The sequence below is a fragment of the Bombina bombina genome, chromosome 2 (assembly GCF_027579735.1).
Source record: "Bombina bombina isolate aBomBom1 chromosome 2, aBomBom1.pri, whole genome shotgun sequence".
NCBI lineage: Eukaryota > Metazoa > Chordata > Amphibia > Anura > Bombinatoridae > Bombina > Bombina bombina.
The window spans coordinates 705,334,135-705,351,348 of record NC_069500.1 but is presented as its reverse complement, the minus strand read 5'-3'; the positions used below and the strand labels follow the sequence as shown (position 1 = coordinate 705,351,348).

Genomic DNA, 17,214 nt, shown 5'->3' with positions numbered 1-17,214 from the left:
CATTACTACAGATTCTGAAAGTTTATTATTCAATTATTTGATTAAGAGTCACATTATCAAAGTCCACTTTGTTCTCTAGGGAAGAAAGGAGCAAAGAGCTATCTCAACAAATGGTAAATGTTTAATTTAATATAAAAAATGACCTCACTTTGAGGTTGTAATATAAAATGTTTAAGTATTAAAGGGAGAGAAAGGGTAAAATAGATATGTGCATGAGTGCATTTCAATATAAAATAAAAGCATTTTTACAATATACTTCCATTATCAAAAATGCTTCTATTAAAAGATATTGTTTTGTGCAGCATACGCACATATCCCATGAGGGCCTATGCACAAGTATTCAGACACTACACCTTCTCAGAGAGCTAGCAGTAGTGTGTATTGCTTTTGAAAATGTAGTTTGTGTAATGCAATTCACTACAGACTCTCTGAGAAGGTTCAGTGTCTCTATACAGGTGCACAGGCCCTCAGAGGATATGTGCGTATACTGCAGGAAAAACACCAATAAAACTTTTACTAGATACATTTTTTATAATAGAAGTATATTGCAAAAATGCTTATATTGCAGATTGAAATGCACATTTTAATTTTGGACCCATCGCTTTATAAGGACTAAGCAACTTTCTAATTTACTCCTATTATCAATTTCTTTTCGTTCTATCTTTATTTGAAAAAGCAGAAATGTAAGCATAGGAGCCGGCCCATTTTCGGTTCAGCACCTGGGTAGCACTTTTCTGATTGGTGTCTAAATGTAGCCACCAATCTGCAAGCGCTACCCAGGTGCTGAACCAAAAATGTGTCAGCTCCTAAGTTTAGATTCAAATAAAGATAGCAAGAGAACAGAGAAAAATTGATAATAGGAGTAAATTAGAAAGTGGCTTAAAATTGCCTGCTCTATCTGAATCATGAAACTTTAATTTTGACTAGACTATCCCTTTAAGTGTACTAAAAAAATAAATCCAATATACTTTTTATTATTTGTGTTCTGCTCCTTTATTTTAACTGTGGGGGGAAAAAAGTGGGATCAAAACCCAGGTTTCTCTTATCTAAACTAATTGCAGAGTAAAATTATGAACAGATAAAATATGTAAAAAATGACTGTGAAATATATGAATGATCACAGAACTTGAAACCCCGTTAAATAGTTACTTTAACATTGCTACATTCAACACAATCATTGCTTGCATGCTTTAATTTGTCCTCATTTATAAAAAAGTGCGTTTTTTTACATAATATAGGAAAGCTAGGAGCTAGTAATTTGATTCGCTAGCAGTCACACTGTACACAGGCTGCAGCTATAAAGACAACTTATATTTCTAGGCTGTGCGCATGCGTACCTGTCTTGCTGAGGTTGGGGTCTGCCTTCCATTGCAGTTAGGAGGCTCGGGGCGAGTTCGCATTGCTTGTCAATTGGTAATCGTGGATAACCCATTTTTATATAAATTATTGTAAAATTCTGTAAGGACAATGCAAATATGATTTTAGAGTATTGAAATAAAATATTGTTAAAGAAATAAACAAGAAAAAAAAAGTTGAAACTGATTTATATTGATCATAGTTTACTTATAACTAGAGGCAAACAATGGTTTTATAGAAAATGACAGAGCATTAGTCATATACAGGTAGCCCTCATTTGATACATCACTGACAGCATACACCCACAGTAGGACATCAGAAAATCACAAAACTATCACAAAAAATCTGTGGGGGCTTTTTGAACAGTATATTGCAGTGTTCTCCACAGAAAATGTTGCCACCTGGCATTATTAATTAGCCGGTGGGGGGTAGCGTAATCCTTAACAATATTATAACATTTTCTGCTATTTATAAGTGTTACTTAAGCTATTAAAAGCACAAATTAATCGCATAATTTAACAAATTTAATGATAATTTATGCAGCAAACATTTAAATAATTTAGTATTAGCTCATTTGGCTTACATTTTAGCTTAATATTGGCTTAAAGTGATGGTAAATCCTAGCATTTGTGAAACGCTAGGATTTACCATTGGAACAAATAAAGGGTACTTCATTCATGACGTATAAAATACTTCATGCTGAAAGCTCCTTTATTTGTTCCAAGCAATCACTGCACTGAGCTGCTAAGGCAGCCAATCGGCAGAACGCTATTTTTGCTATTTGGCTAAGAGGCGACGTTTCCGCCTCTTAGCCAATAGCCATGCGGGAAATACAGCTTGGCGCCACAATATGACGCAATAGTGGTGTTTCCATTAAATAACTCCTGGTTCCTGCAGCTCTCAGACTAAAAGTTGCCTTTCAAAAATTATTTGATGAACCTAGCAGTACGTACAAGACATCTGAGATTACCTGACCCGAGCAGAGAGCTTTAGATCATCCGGCCCCCAGACAGATTTACATGACACAAAACTCTCAAAACAGCCACATTTGACAGTGATGAAAGAAATAAAAAGAGCTCTGTTCTATAAGGCTGCATTTTTTTGCAAATTAAATTAATTTTATTATTCAATCAGTCAAAAATAGCTGTCATAAAAGATAAATTACTGTGAAATGCTAAACTTTGATGAATTAACAGTAACATGAGAAGCTGGTAATGCGAAACTTGAAGAGTGATGCAAAACCAGTAAAATCCAATGCTGAGAGTTTTTAAGAAAGTAATTAAGCATGTAAAAAACTGGCAAATCCAAGTAAAAGGCATGTTTTGTTTTTTTAGGTAGAATGTGCTAGTGTTTCTGTAAAGAAGATGATATTTCTGTATAAACCAGAATAATGTGTTTAAACCAATACAGAAAACAAAATAATTTTAACCCTAGCTACCATAATGATTGTATTATAATTTACTAGGCATGTCAGCAAAATAATTCAGTAAAGAATACCAGGTTTGCCATATTGAATTCAGTGATGACGTGACAGATACCTTCCACCAAGAACAAAAAAAAAAAAATCGGTAAAAAGTAAGTAGTGGAAATTACATTATAGATGATGAATAATTCACATTTGTAGCATGTGAATCCAGTTTGTAATATACTTGCAAAAATGCATCTGTTAAAGTAATACATTTACATGCTAAGAATGGAATGAGTGTTTGCTGACCTCACACACAAACACTCTTAATGGCTTCACCTTGAGGCCATAAAAATGTATCAGCAGAAGTTTGGATAAGTGCAAAGTTTTATTGTCAATAAAGCAGTGGGAGCTGCCATGTTGTAAACCTAGGTTTCCTTACCTGCTGAGGCCAATTAGGGACAGCTATAAACGGGTCACTTGAGTGTGCAACTAATGTCAGTGTGGAATATAACAGTGAGGTCTGAAGTCTGCAATTCTACTTTTAACAGGAACTGTTAAAGTTTTTCTTACTATAATTAAACATTTTTATTACAGGTGATTAATATCTCTTTAAAATGTTGTTATCAATCTAGCAATTAGATTAACCTCTTCCCGCCGTTAGGACGTATGCTGGGCTTTAGCGCCGTTAGGATGGCATGGAATGTCCTAGCAGTTTGGCTGTCCTGAAGCCATAGCCACTTGCACAATGGAATCGCGGGCTGGAGGGCGTGCCTAGCATCATAGGCACTCCCCCCCTGACCCGATCCCCTCATTGAAATCACATGATCGCATGAATTCAATTTTTCCTTCGTTTTTTCCGATGTAGACAAATAAGTCCTGGCAGGAAGGGGTTAAACAGAAGCATGTTGTGCATTTCTGATAAAATATTTTAAAATAATGTACAAATTGTAAGTTCAGAATAAATTATACTTTTTAGTTCCTCTCTGTCACAATCAAAATAAAAAAAAAATAAAAAAATTGGAGAAAACCAAGATTAAAATCTATATTTAGTTTAAGGAAAAAAATTAAAATATATATCTCTCTCCCTTTCATTATTGCCTACATACTCATCTAAAATAAATAGAAAAAAAATGAATTTGAGGTGTATTATAGCAGAGCTGCCTACTTTACTTAGCAGACTGAACATTTTGTTTGAATTTGTCCCAAAAAATCCGCAAGAACAATTCATAAAGGGTTAGAAGCGTGACATTTTAATTTACTTTGTTAAACAGCATACCTAGATAGGCCCAGGAGCAGTAACACACTACTTTGAGCTACCTGTTGATTGGTGGCAAAATGCACATGCCTCTTGCTTTTGGCTCACCAGATGTCTTCAGCTAGTTTCCAGTAGTAGGTTAATGCACTGAAGCAGACTTTAACTATGAGTTTAAACCCTTTGTAGGAGTTAAACAAAATTATATGCAAGCTATAGTGCAGTAACAAAACAGTCTAACATATTAGAGCAGGGCACAACAAACCCAGGCACCAGGGATCCACTGATGCCTTACAGAGCGAGAGATAGAGAGAGAGATATAGAGATAAAACACAAACATACCGTCACAAAAGAAACAGCAGCAGGGTCCTGGTATTGCACTAGCAAGGTCTCCACTGGTAGCTGTATCTTGGGACGACTCTTGATCCGTTTATTTAGGTGAACAAGGAGCTCCATTACCTGAAAGAAGAAGTATACTGATATTTGAGATAGATATATAGATATAGATGTATATTTTAATATTACATATACACATATTTATATAAAACAACATTTTAGCCAATCAATACAAAGAGTTACTTTTTTTTTTTTTTTTTATAAACAAATCTATTTAACAGCCCTCCAGCGAATTAATACAGAATAGGTATGTTACTCTACAATGAAGCAGTGTGTCGCATACACCAGAGGAAGATAGTAGGCACTGCTCCACCAACTATGGGAACTGGTAAGCTGGAAGAAGCAAGCAACCAAGACGTATAGGAGGTTAACCCCCCATCGCTGACGGAGCTGTGGCATCTCATAAACATATGTATGATCACAGAGATAACTAAGGTCCTTTGAATGAGGCCAATCTTACAACAGCTTGAGATTATTGAGCTGGCCACAATCGCATACATTATTTGGAACTTTCCAAAAGACGCTTATTATGCTTGAGACATTCCTAATGATCACATATTCAGTCAAGAGTGGAACTACCATTGGTGTAGCAGCACCAGGGCTCAAGTGCTGAGGTGGGGAGCAACAGCCAGTCTATACAAAGACGTGGTCCGAATGCGTACAATCCTAATGGAGGGAGCCTTTTGTTAGTGCAGGTCAATTATCTATCTATATACCTACCTATCTATCCTCAAAATCATCATACAGAGCAGCATCTATATAATTATTGTTGCTTACAACTAAGTTACCGGGGGGGGGGGGGGGAACGACACAAAAAAAGTGCACCATGGCCCTTTGCTGAGTAGGTCTGCTACTTTGCTGAGTTCAGTGTACTTACCAGGGTGGATTCTTTTTTTTTTTTTTTAATTTTTACACCACAGGCTCTTTTTGATAGGTAAAAATGGATGCTGATAGTACCTATGTAAGATTTGCTGCAATAATACAAACCAAAGAAGGCTGAACTAGTTCTTCATTTTTCTTACAATCATTTTCAGAAGTACAAGGTAAAGAGCATAATAACTTATAAAGCATTAAAGCATTAAAGCACAGGTGACAAAAAAAGAATACCATAAGAGAGCACACTACATACAAACACACTACATATAAATATACCAATGGGAATCATGTGCACTGCTGAGTGTTTGTAGAACCTTCATTACAAACATTTTTGTCAGTGAATTTTGTTGTAGTTTGTCAGTAGAGCCAATGAGGTGCACGCACTCTGCTTTGCTTACTAGCAGCATGACGGGTCTTGCAGCCCTACTTGCATAATTAATCTTACCGCAAAGCAGATTGTCATAGCATAATCTTCTTACTTTCCATGAGGCTAGCAATATATAAGGTACCAAGGGGTGCGTTAAACGTATGTGTGTGTATGGGGGACTCATACTGAAATGTATCAAATGTAATGCAGATAAGGAGTGGTACCAAGCCTGTCCTACAGCAGCCACTTACACAGACGAGCCCACATCCACTACAAAGACTTTTTTTTTAGTGAGACACTTATTTTAACCTAGGTATGTGGAGAGATTTCCACTGTTTTAGTGACACAGCTACGCCATCTGTGCAAGTCATTGTTAAAGACTTACCTTCTTCCGTACACCTTCCTGGGCGCTCGATAACTTGAGCAGCACTGGAGGCAGGAACTTTGAAATAATACTCTGGAGCTGTTCATCTGTTTCTGCATGTCCAAGGCGCAGGAACACGCGCTCAAGTTGATCTAAAACAAAGCCATTGAAATCAGGGTCAATATAGCAAGATTACTTACTCTAATGTGATTTACACTTATTTAGGGGTCTTAAAAATAAATCTATTATGGAATATTAAAGATATTTGACAAGCAATTAATGAATATTAAAGATTCGATAGGTCATTTTTATTTGGACTCAACATACTGCCCCTAGAAATAGCTGCTTTGTGGGTAGGGAGAGAAGCCGGATGGAATACTCAGGCCTCCTTTTCATACCCAATCTGCCAGGGATAAGTTTAATGCATATACAACTTTGGCAGAAGGAAATGCATAAATATAAGTTTATAAAACTCAGAAGCCATTTAGAATATTAAAAGGGACATAAAGCCCATTTTTTTTCTGCTATCAACTTTTCTTTGTTTTCTTGTTATCCTTTGTTGAAAAGAAGTAAAGTAAGCTTATGAGTGTGCACGTGTCTGCAGCACTATATGGCAGCAGTTTTGCAACAATGTTATACATTAGCAGGAGCACTAGATAGCAGCACTATTTCCTGTCATGTAGTGCTTCAGGCATGTGCACGCTACCTACCTAGTTATCACTTCAACAAAGAATAACATAAGAACAAAGCAAATTTGATAATAGAATTACATTGGAAATTTTTTTTTAAAAATTGTATTCTCTTTCTGAATAATGAAATACAATTTTTTGGGTTTAATATCCCTTTAAGCACTGTAACAAAAAAATAAATGTACGTCAGAGCTTGATAAATTAAAAAAAAAAAATAGAATCTAGCTATGCATTTATTTAGGAACAAAGCAATGCTTTTGTGTATAGATAATCAGTGTTCAACTGAGGACCACACGGCTGATTTTACCGAAATCTATTAAAGGGATACTGAACCCAATTTTATTCTTTCATGATTCAGATAGAGCATGCAATTTTAAGCAGCTAATTTACTCCTATTATCCGTTTAAGCTAAAATTAGCTATTAGATGTTGTCAATTTTTGTTGCCCATATTATCACTAAATCAATTAATGTTAGATTCTGCAATTAAAGGGACATTAACCCCTTAAGGACCGAGGACGTACGCCGTACGTCCTTGGTATTGGAAAGCGGTGAAAGCGATCCTGATCGCTTCCAGACGCCTTCCGCTTATTGCAGTGATGCCTCGATATCAAGGAATCCTGCAATAACCCTGCTTGGCCATCCGATGCAGAGAGAGCCACTCTGTGGCCCTCTCTGCACCGGACATCGATGGCCGGTATCATTGGTGTGTGTGAGCCGACGTGGGAGTCTCGTGGGCGGCCATCGATGGGCTGTGTGATGTGGAGGGGGGCGGGATCCGCTACACTACAGAAATTTTTTAGTCCAGAAGTGGGAGAAAGGGGGGTGGGAGTTTGCCCTACATTATACCGTAGGGTACTTGGAGGGGAAGCTACACTACAGAAAATATTTTTTTTTTTTAAAACAGTTTTATTCTAAACTGGGTACTAGCAGACAGCTGCCAGTACCCAAGATGGTGCCCATTAAGGTAGAGGGGGAGGGAAGACAGCTGTTTGGGAGGGATCAGGGGGTCTGATGTGTCAGGTAGGAGGCTGATCTCTACACTAAAGCTAAAATGAACCCTGCAAGCTCCCTACAAGCTACCTAATTAACCCCTTCACTGCTAGCAATAATACACGTGTGATGCGCAGCAGCATTTAGTAGGCTTCTAATTACCAAAAAGCAACGCCAAAACCATACATGTTTGCTATTTCTGAACAAAGGGGGTCCCAGAGAAGCATTTACAACAATTTATGCCATAATTGCACAAGCTGTTTGTAAATAATTTCAGTGAGAAACCTAAAGTTTGTGAAAAAGTTTGTGAAAAAGGGAACAATTTTTTTTTTATTTGATCGCATTTGGCGGTGAAATGGTGGCATGAAACATACCAAAATGGGCCTAGATCAATACTTTAGGTTGTCTACTACACTAAAGCTACAATTAACCCTACAAGCTACCTAATTAACCCCTGCACTGCTGGGCATAATACACGTGTGGTGTGCAGTGGCATTTAGCGGCCTTCTAATTACCAAAAAGCAACGCCAAAGCCATAAATGTCTGCTATTTATGAACAAAGGGGATCCCAGAGAAGCATTTACAACCATTTGTGCCATAATTGCACAAGCTGTTTGTAAATGATTTCAGTGAGAAGCCTAAAATTTTACGTTTTTTTTTTTTTTCATTTGAACGCATTTGGCGGTGACATGGTGGCATGAAATATACCAAAATAGGTCTAGATCAATACTTTGGGTTGTCTACTGCACTAATGATAAAATTACCCCAAAAAGCTCCCTAATTAACCCCTTCACTGCTGGGCATAATACACGTGGTGCGCAGTGGCATTTAGCGGCCTTCTAATTACCAAAAAGCAACGCCAAAGCCATATATGTCTGCTATTTCTGAACAAAGGGGATCCCAGAGAAGCATTTACAACCATTTATGCCATAATTGCACAAGCTGTTTGTAAATAATTTTAATGAGAAACCTAAAGTTTGTGAAAAAATTTGTGAAAAAGTTAACAATTTTTTTTTATTTGATCGCATTTGGCGGTGAAATGGTGGCATGAAATATACCAAAATGGGCCTAGATCAATATAGGAATATTCAGAGATTCCAGACAGATATCAGTGTAACAATGTAACTAGTGCTAATTTTGAAAAAAAGTGGTTTGAAAATAGCAAAGTGCTACTTGTATTTATTGTCCTATAACTTGAAAAAAAAGCAATGAACATGTAAACATTGGGTATTTCTAAACTCAGGACAAAATTTAGAAGCTATTTAGCATGGGTGTTTTTTCGTGGTTGTAGATGTGTAATAGATTTTGGGGGTCAAAGTTAGAAAAAGTGTGTTTTTTCCATTTTTTCCTCATATTTTATAAAAAAAAATTATAGTAAATTATAAGATATGATGAAAATAATGGTACCTTTAGAAAGTCCATTTATTGGTGAGAAAAACGGTATATAATATGTGTGGGTACAGTAATCGAGTAAGAGGAAAATTACAGCTAAACACAAACACCGCAAAAATGTAAAAATAGCCTTGGTCCTAAACGGACAGAAAATGGAAGAGTGCTGTGGTCATTAAGGGGTTAAACACTTTGAGATGGTAATAAAAATGATAAATCATATATATATAAAAAGTATGCAATATACTTTCATTATTTATTTTTCCTGTAATTCCATTCTGAAATTGTGAGCTTTTCAGTTTCTGTTAGGAATGGAAGTGCAGAACACTTATATTCCACACAGCCATTGGCTTCACACTCTAGTCACCTGTTTATAACTGTGCCTAACTGGCCACAGCAGAGAAGGTAACCTAAATTACAACATGGCAGTCCCCATTGTTATATAGACAATAAAACTTTACAATTATTTTGTCAATATTTAAACAGCTAATGAAACTTTAAAAAAAAAAGTACATCTACATGTTATTCTCAGACTAATCTTATCTTTGAATGCATCATTCTATCTAGCATTTATTTAGTGTTTAATGTCCCTTTAAATTTGTGGTTAGCATAGAAAATGTTACAATATTGCAAACACTGCACTAATTTATACAAAAGAAGTGATAAAATATGTTAAAAAAGAAATGAATGTTTGTAGACAAGTGATACTAAAATGTACTCTATTTACTGGCTGTTAAAAAAGGGACAAACCTACATATCACTTAAATGAAGAAATATTTACTAAACACAGAAAATGACATTCATTTTGGAATAGTCACTTTTAACTTGAGGAAAAACTGGGAGTATAAAAAAAGAAGCTTTTTTAAAGGGACAGTACGGTAAAATTGTGTGTATTTTAATGTATATGTGATGCATTTACAAATATACTAGGAACAATTACTATAGAGCAGGGTTCTTCAAACCACTGGTTGGAACCCATTACTCGGTCGCAACACCATGTTTAATGGGTGGCGACTTGTGTGTTGTTTAAAGGGTGGTGACTTGTGTGTTTTGTCGGAGAGTGAGTGTGGTTTTGTGTGTGTGCGCGCTGTGTGTGTTATTACCTTTAACAACAGTTTCAAGTTTGACTACAATCAGGTATAAAGTACACACACATTTTAGTCACTTTGCTGCTATTTTGTTGCATAGTACTTCAGAAATTTTCATACCGAGCATAAAAATAGGATTGTGAAGGTTTGTGGTATCTTGGGGGGAAAAGTTTGAAGAACATAAAGTGTGGATAATACTTATACAATTTGGTTATATCAAGAATAATGTGATGAGAAAAATGCTACATATCTTTTTCTGGGCCCTAGGGGAAAATAAGCCAAATGAAAGGGAGCAATGGAAAATAAATAAAAGTATTTATATTATCTTGCACTGATAGTCCCGTGTGAGGATCTGTTGTAAGTGAAAGAAAAGTATACACTTAGAAGTCTGTGAGATGTAGCAGGTTTTGTAGTAATCTCAGGTTAACCCCATCTGTGCTGGGTGTAATGTGGTCATGTCTGGCTCTGCTTGTTGGCGTTCAGTTGGTGCATGCCCCCCCCCCTTTTTCAGATGGAATATTGTGTGCAGTGAAACCCCTTTTTATGGAGACATTTACTATGCAAATCTTAAGACCACCGTTGACACGAGTAGGACTATGATTGGTCACTTAATTATTCATTATTACAATTATGCATAACAGAAACTTAACATTTATTTGTATAACCAAGAATTATCCTATAAAGCAAGGTGTTGCTTTCCTGCAATTATAATATATATATATATATATATATATATATATATATATATATATATATATATATATATATATATATATATATACTAAAAATTTGATAAATTTACTATCTTATAAATGAATGTCCTTGTTTAGTGATAAGGTTGGTCACTTCCATTGTTTTCTCAGAAAAACATCTTGCATCGGTGGTACTGTAGACCCCTTATTATAAGCTAATGAAAAAAACTGTACAATTCCAAATTCTTTTGCTACTAGTGGAAGCAAGAAAAATAAAATCTATTAAATCCGGATGCTACATATGAGTATAAAAGAGTATGAATATATATGATAAAAGAAAACAATCTGTGTGATTATATTTATCACATCTTAGCAAATCTCTTTTCTGGGTTTTTGTACCACCAGCAGACCCTAACAAGACCAAGCATAAGTTTTTAGTTAAAGGGACACGAAATCCAAATTTTTTCTTTCATGATTTAGATAGAGCATGCAATTTTAAGCGACTTTCTAATTTACTCCTATTATAATTTTTTCTTCATTCTCTTGCTATCTTTAATTGAAAAAGCAGGAATGTAAGCATAGGAGCCAGACAATTTTTGGTTCAGCACCTGGGTAGCACTTGCTGATTGGTGGCTACATGTCTGCTTACATTTCTGCTTTTTTTAACTAAAAAGATAGCAAGAGATTGAAGAAAAAAATTATAGAGTAAATTAGAAAGATCCCTAAAATTGCATGCTCTATCTGAATCACGAAAGAAAAAAAAAGTGGGTTGTGTGTCCCTTTAGCAAAATAATAGACAGATTTAAAGATACAGTTTATCCATCTACTATGCTAAACAGCACAGATACATTTGTACCCTGTCATTGATATTAAATAATGTAAACAAGCTATATTTACTCAGAATATTGGTGCACAGGCCTTCACAGGATGTGTGTGTATGGTGTAGAAAAACTAATTTATTTTACTAGCAGCCTTTTTTCTAATGGAAGTATATTGCAAATATGCTTATATTTCAAATTAAAATTCATATCTCATTTCATAGCTCTATAAAAAAAAACACTGGTTTTGGTATGTGTATATATATATATATATATATATATATATATATATATATATATATATATATATATATATATATATATATATATATTTATATTATTTTAATTTTTTTTTGTGTCAATCAACAGATTAAGAACAGGAGCTGCACAAGGTGCTAAATTTTGGACTGAAGGTCACATTCAAATTCTTAAAAGGGCCATAATACCCAAATGTTTAAACACTTGAAACTGATGCAGTATAGCTGTAAAAAGCAGACTAGAAAATATCACCTGAACATCTCTATGTAAAAAAGAAAGATATTTTACCTCAAAATGTCCTAAGTATTCACATCCCATTTGTGAAGGACTTTAAGCAGCATATCAGTATGTCTTTCCCAGGACAGCTAAGGGGTTGAGCCTCGTGTACTCTCGTTATTTCCCTATTCAGTGTAAGGAAGTTTACTATGAAATCTCATGAGAGTTAAGTCAAATCTCATGAGAGCACAGTAAAAGAGTTCATGACCTCAGCACTGTTGATGCTGTTCATTTCTTAATTTTTTATTTTTTATTTTACCTGTAGCTGGGAGCAGCTGAGTATAACTTTTTACACAGAACTTACTCTGCTGAGCTGAGGAGATTGTGAGGTAAAATATCTTCCTTATTTACATAGAGATGCTCAGGTGACATTTTCCTGTCAGCTTTTTACAATACTGCATCAGTTTCAAGTGGTTTAGCATACGAGTATTATGTCCCTTTAATGAAATATAAAGTGATGTGTATGAACACTGTATTGGGAGCATTTTTACAAATTACTTTTCTAAACCCAAATGTTTCCAGGGATAACTTTCAACATGCAAAGCATAGGGTCTTATGTGTATTACTCAATAGTGCTGCTCTGGATGTAGGTAATACTAAACACTACAATACACAGCCCTAACACAATTACCATTAGACTGTCTATTTAAAGTGTCAGTAAACCTTAAAAATAATGTTATATAATTCTGAACATTATATTAGCCAAACTTTATAAAACATAATATTCCCTTTGAATTTTTTTTAAAAATGGCTGTTTTACAGACCCGCTCTCTGTACTCTTCTGAGCGGGTCTGTTTTTTTCCCACAGCGCATCGGGCCAGCTGTATAGTCACAGCCCGGCCCGACAGCGACATGACACTAAGTGCAGCTCGCTCCTGCTCTGTCTGACAGCAGGAGCGTGCTGCACTGTGTATAATGGCGCGGTCGGGCCGGGCTGTGACTATACAGCTGGCCCGATGCGCTGTGTGTAAAAAACAGACCCACTCAGAAGAGCGGGTCTGTAAAACAGACGTTTTTTAAAAAAAAATTAAAAAGGATATATTATGTTTTACAAAGTTTGGCTAATATAATGATATATAATTCTGCACTATGTGCAGAATTATATAAAATTATTTTTAAGGTTTACTGACACTTTAAACATCACACACACGAGTAAAGAATGAGGCTTTGCAATGACAGTAAAACAAATTTCTCTTCTTTACACACTTCTTACTATACAGCGTTTTTTCAGTGGTATTGCATAATATTTAAATGAGTGCTGCTGTTTATCACAATACAGTGCTTGCACAGTTATGTATCATCATAATGGATCCTAAATAATTATGTATATGGCAACATTATTGTAAGATCACATAGAAAATACAAAGTATGCTGTAATCATATAGTAACAGAATGCACAACTAGCACATTACATCACTTATTCCATAACTGATTTATTATACTGTTTAAAGGGACATAAAAGGTCAAAAGAAAAAATGTGAATGGGTGCATTTCAAATTGAAATAAAAGCATTTATATAATATACTTTCATTAGCAAAAATGCTATTACTGTTTTTATTTGCAGCATACGCACATATGCTGCAAGGGCCTGTGCACCAGTATTCAAACACCATGCCTGCTCAGAAAACTGCAGTTTGTATTGCTTCTAAAGATATCATTTGTGTCATACAGGCCACTGCTGACTCTCTGAGAATGTGTGGTGTTTGAATACTGGTGCACAGGCCCTCACAGGATATGTGCGTATGCCGCAAAAAAAAACAGCAATAACTTTTACTAGAAGCGTTTTTGCTGATGAAAGTATATTGCAAACATGCACATTTCATTTTTGACCTTTCCATCCCTTTAATGGTATATGTCAATTACTTATGTTGTTACCAGTCTCTATTTGCAACAAAGATAAAAGATGAGAAAACAACTTGTTTTAACTTACTAAATTCACTTATTTAATTGTAACATAAAAGTAGTAAATACAATGTTTTATTTATGTTTTATGCCAATGTAGATTTGGATTTGACACATTGTTTTTCCATACCCCAAATTAGTAAAGCATAGCAGGCAAATGGCACTAACTACCACACATAAACCCCTTTTTTTGCTGGGGTCCCCAAAATATTTCGAAGAATTTCTGAGTTGAACATACATTTCACACACCCCTACAATGATAAAAAGATTGTATGTCTCAATACAATATAACTACATAACAATAACTGATGTACCAATGCATTTCATTTGGTAAGATTTTCTGCAGATCATAAATGGTGTCATAGTTGAAATCTATTAAAAAACAAATATATACCGTATATCACTTCGCTGCCACTACCTTAAGGTCACCTAGTCTGTTTATTGGAGACTGACAGCTCTGCTACTAATACTAGATGCGGATGTGAGTTTCACTTCCAGCCCATGACAATGCAAGTCCTACAAAGGCCTGGAAATCTTGCCCAAGAAAGGAGTACACCCTAGCTCCACTTGACACAACCTAATGTCCCTCCATATACACTGCCCACAAACACAGCACAGCTAGGCTACAGCCCCCACCTCCAAATGTCTAATGGCACAAACATGCACAGCATTGCAGCAGAAGCCCCCTTAACCCTAACATGCAAGACACAGCACTGACAGTAAAAGCACACATTATAATGCACCTCCACAAACCGCAGCCTGCCCCGACATGCACATTGGCCCTACCCCGATAAGCTACAGCGTGTTTCTGTTAACTTACTCAGCTCGTCCTGAGCAGCTGCAGCAGCTGAAGGAACAGCAGCCATGTTCACCGGTAGTGCTAACTGAAGGGAGGAGCAAATGGGTGGAGAGGGTTGTTCTAGTTCCTGTAGATTGTGTTACTTTTTCTAGCTTGTCTATACACAGTGTAATCCTCTCTCTGAACTCTATGGATATCATTAAAACAAATTACTGTTGCGTCTGTTCCTAGTGCAATATTAATTATATAACAGTAGCAGAGCAGCTGTTGCAAGGAATAGCTTCCTGCGTCCTCTACTTGCAGCAATCGAAATCAGTGTAATGTGTCCAGCACCCTCCCCAGTTTTCTATTGCCATTGCCAGTTATATATTTAGAAAGAGCTAATCTATCCCCTCCTATGGGTGCTTTTTTAGTCACTGGTTGAAGCTGGGTGTGCCAGGCTGTCAGATTATGCACGGTTTGGGCAGGCAGACAGTATAGCTCTCCTCCAGCCTGTCCAAACTATTAACTACAATATTAAAGAAATAAAACAAAAAATCTATTGTTGTGCAGCTAAAAAAAAAAGTGTTTCACAAAATACAGAACACATTATGAGTCAATTTCTGAAACCAACGTTGGCTTTTTAGGCAATTATTGTTATATGTAGTTATATAACAGTCACATTTTTAGTAAATAGAGTTTAATTTTGACACTAAAACAAGGCACTGGTGATGACTAGTAATTTTACATGAAAAGCAAATTAACCATAGGAGTAACACAGACACTGACCTGCATCTAGGTTGATTTCCATGTTGGCTACTCTACTCTCTTTTATCACACTGCCATGCTGTTTAGGAAAGTAGGAACAAAGCAGTTTTGTAGTTTCTCCCCCTATCTGTTGGAATTGTTTTAGCAGCTTCTACCTGGGTAAATGATTTATGACATGATGCTCAGAAAAAAATGCTTATTTGTTTTAACCCAAGCCCATCAACTATGTTTGATAATACATATGGGGTTTCAATCTGATGATAATTAAATGGAAAGATTCTGTAAACAATTCCATAACAATTACAGACTGTTTTCATTCTAAAAAAGAGATCATTTTGTAAACTGAAATTGATATTTTCCAAGCATCATTTTAAAGGGAAAGTATAATTATATTTTCTCTTCTGCATCTAAAAGAGGATAGTATAAAATATATTACTTTTAGTTGATTTTTTTATGGTTTTAAGGATGTTACTTTCCACCAATAGAGTTATGAGCTTTTATAACCCCGACCAGTATTACACAAACATGTTCATTATTTTATGTGATGGAAAACTTGATATGTTTTAAAATCAGGTCCGGCATCTAAGCAATATTTTACAGGGACTTTAACTGATCACTTCTAATGGAGATGCGCTGATTTTAAAACATGTAAAGTTTACCATCACTTTAGTTACACAATCAAAATAAACAGCTTTGGCCCCAAATTACGTAGATCTACATCATGTGGTATGAAGCCCATCGTACCGCATAACGTAGATCTACGTTGCCGCTGCAGGAAGCTCCAGCAGTCTCGGCTGTCTAGTGACAATCAAGAGCTGCATGCACCTGTCTACATATGGTAACTAAAGGGACAGTCTACACCAGATTTTTTATTGTTTTAAAAGATAGATAATCCCTTTATTACCCATTCCCCAGTTTTGCATGACCAACACAGTTATATTAATGTACTTTTAACCTCTGTGATCTTGTATCTAAGCCTCTGCAAACTGCCCCTTTATTTCAGTTCTTTTGACAGACTTGCAGTTTAGCCAATCAGTGCCTGCTCCCAGATAATGTCACGTGGTGAAAAACTGTTAAAATGCTTTCTGAAAAGAGGTGGCCTTCAAGGTCTAAGAAATTAGCATATGAACCTCATAGTTTAAGCTTTCAACTAAGAATACCAAGAGAACAAAGCAAAATTGGTGATAAAAGTAAATTGGAAAATTGTTTAAAATTACATGCTCTATCTGAATCATGAAAGTTTATTTTGGCCTAGACTGTCCCTTAAGCACGATCGGTGCTTCGTTACCATATGAAGGAAGATGTCAGATTGTTACAGACAGGGATACTGTGTGTGTCACGTCTGTAACAATCAACTGCTTGTGTGGGAGGGAAAGCGGGAAGTGGGTGGGCACTGGGTGGCACGGAGGGAGAGGTTGGAGAGAGGGGAAGGACTGGGAGGGGCCCTATGTGAAAAAAAAATTGAAGGGAGGGCGAGGGATGGGAAGTTACACTATGGCTAAAGGGGAATTGGAAGGGGGGCATCCTAACTAATGATTGCGGGAAA

The 17,214-nt window shown here is 36.0% G+C and overlaps 1 protein-coding gene across 1 annotated transcript in view; it reads right to left on the bottom strand.

Moving 5' to 3' along the window:
- Nucleotides 1-15,220, bottom strand: part of ECPAS (Ecm29 proteasome adaptor and scaffold) — a 304,008-nt gene extending 288,788 nt beyond the window's left edge. Inside the window, exons 1-4 of the mRNA XM_053702690.1 lie at nucleotides 14,943-15,220; nucleotides 6,041-6,171; nucleotides 4,359-4,475; nucleotides 1,338-1,456 (exon numbers count right to left, since the gene is read on the bottom strand). Of these exons, the coding sequence (XP_053558665.1) occupies nucleotides 1,338-1,456; nucleotides 4,359-4,475; nucleotides 6,041-6,171; nucleotides 14,943-14,988 (413 nt within the window). The 5' untranslated portion in view covers nucleotides 14,989-15,220. The remainder of the gene's footprint in view (nucleotides 1-1,337; nucleotides 1,457-4,358; nucleotides 4,476-6,040; nucleotides 6,172-14,942) is intronic.
- Between the last annotated feature and the right edge of the window lie 1,994 nt (nucleotides 15,221-17,214).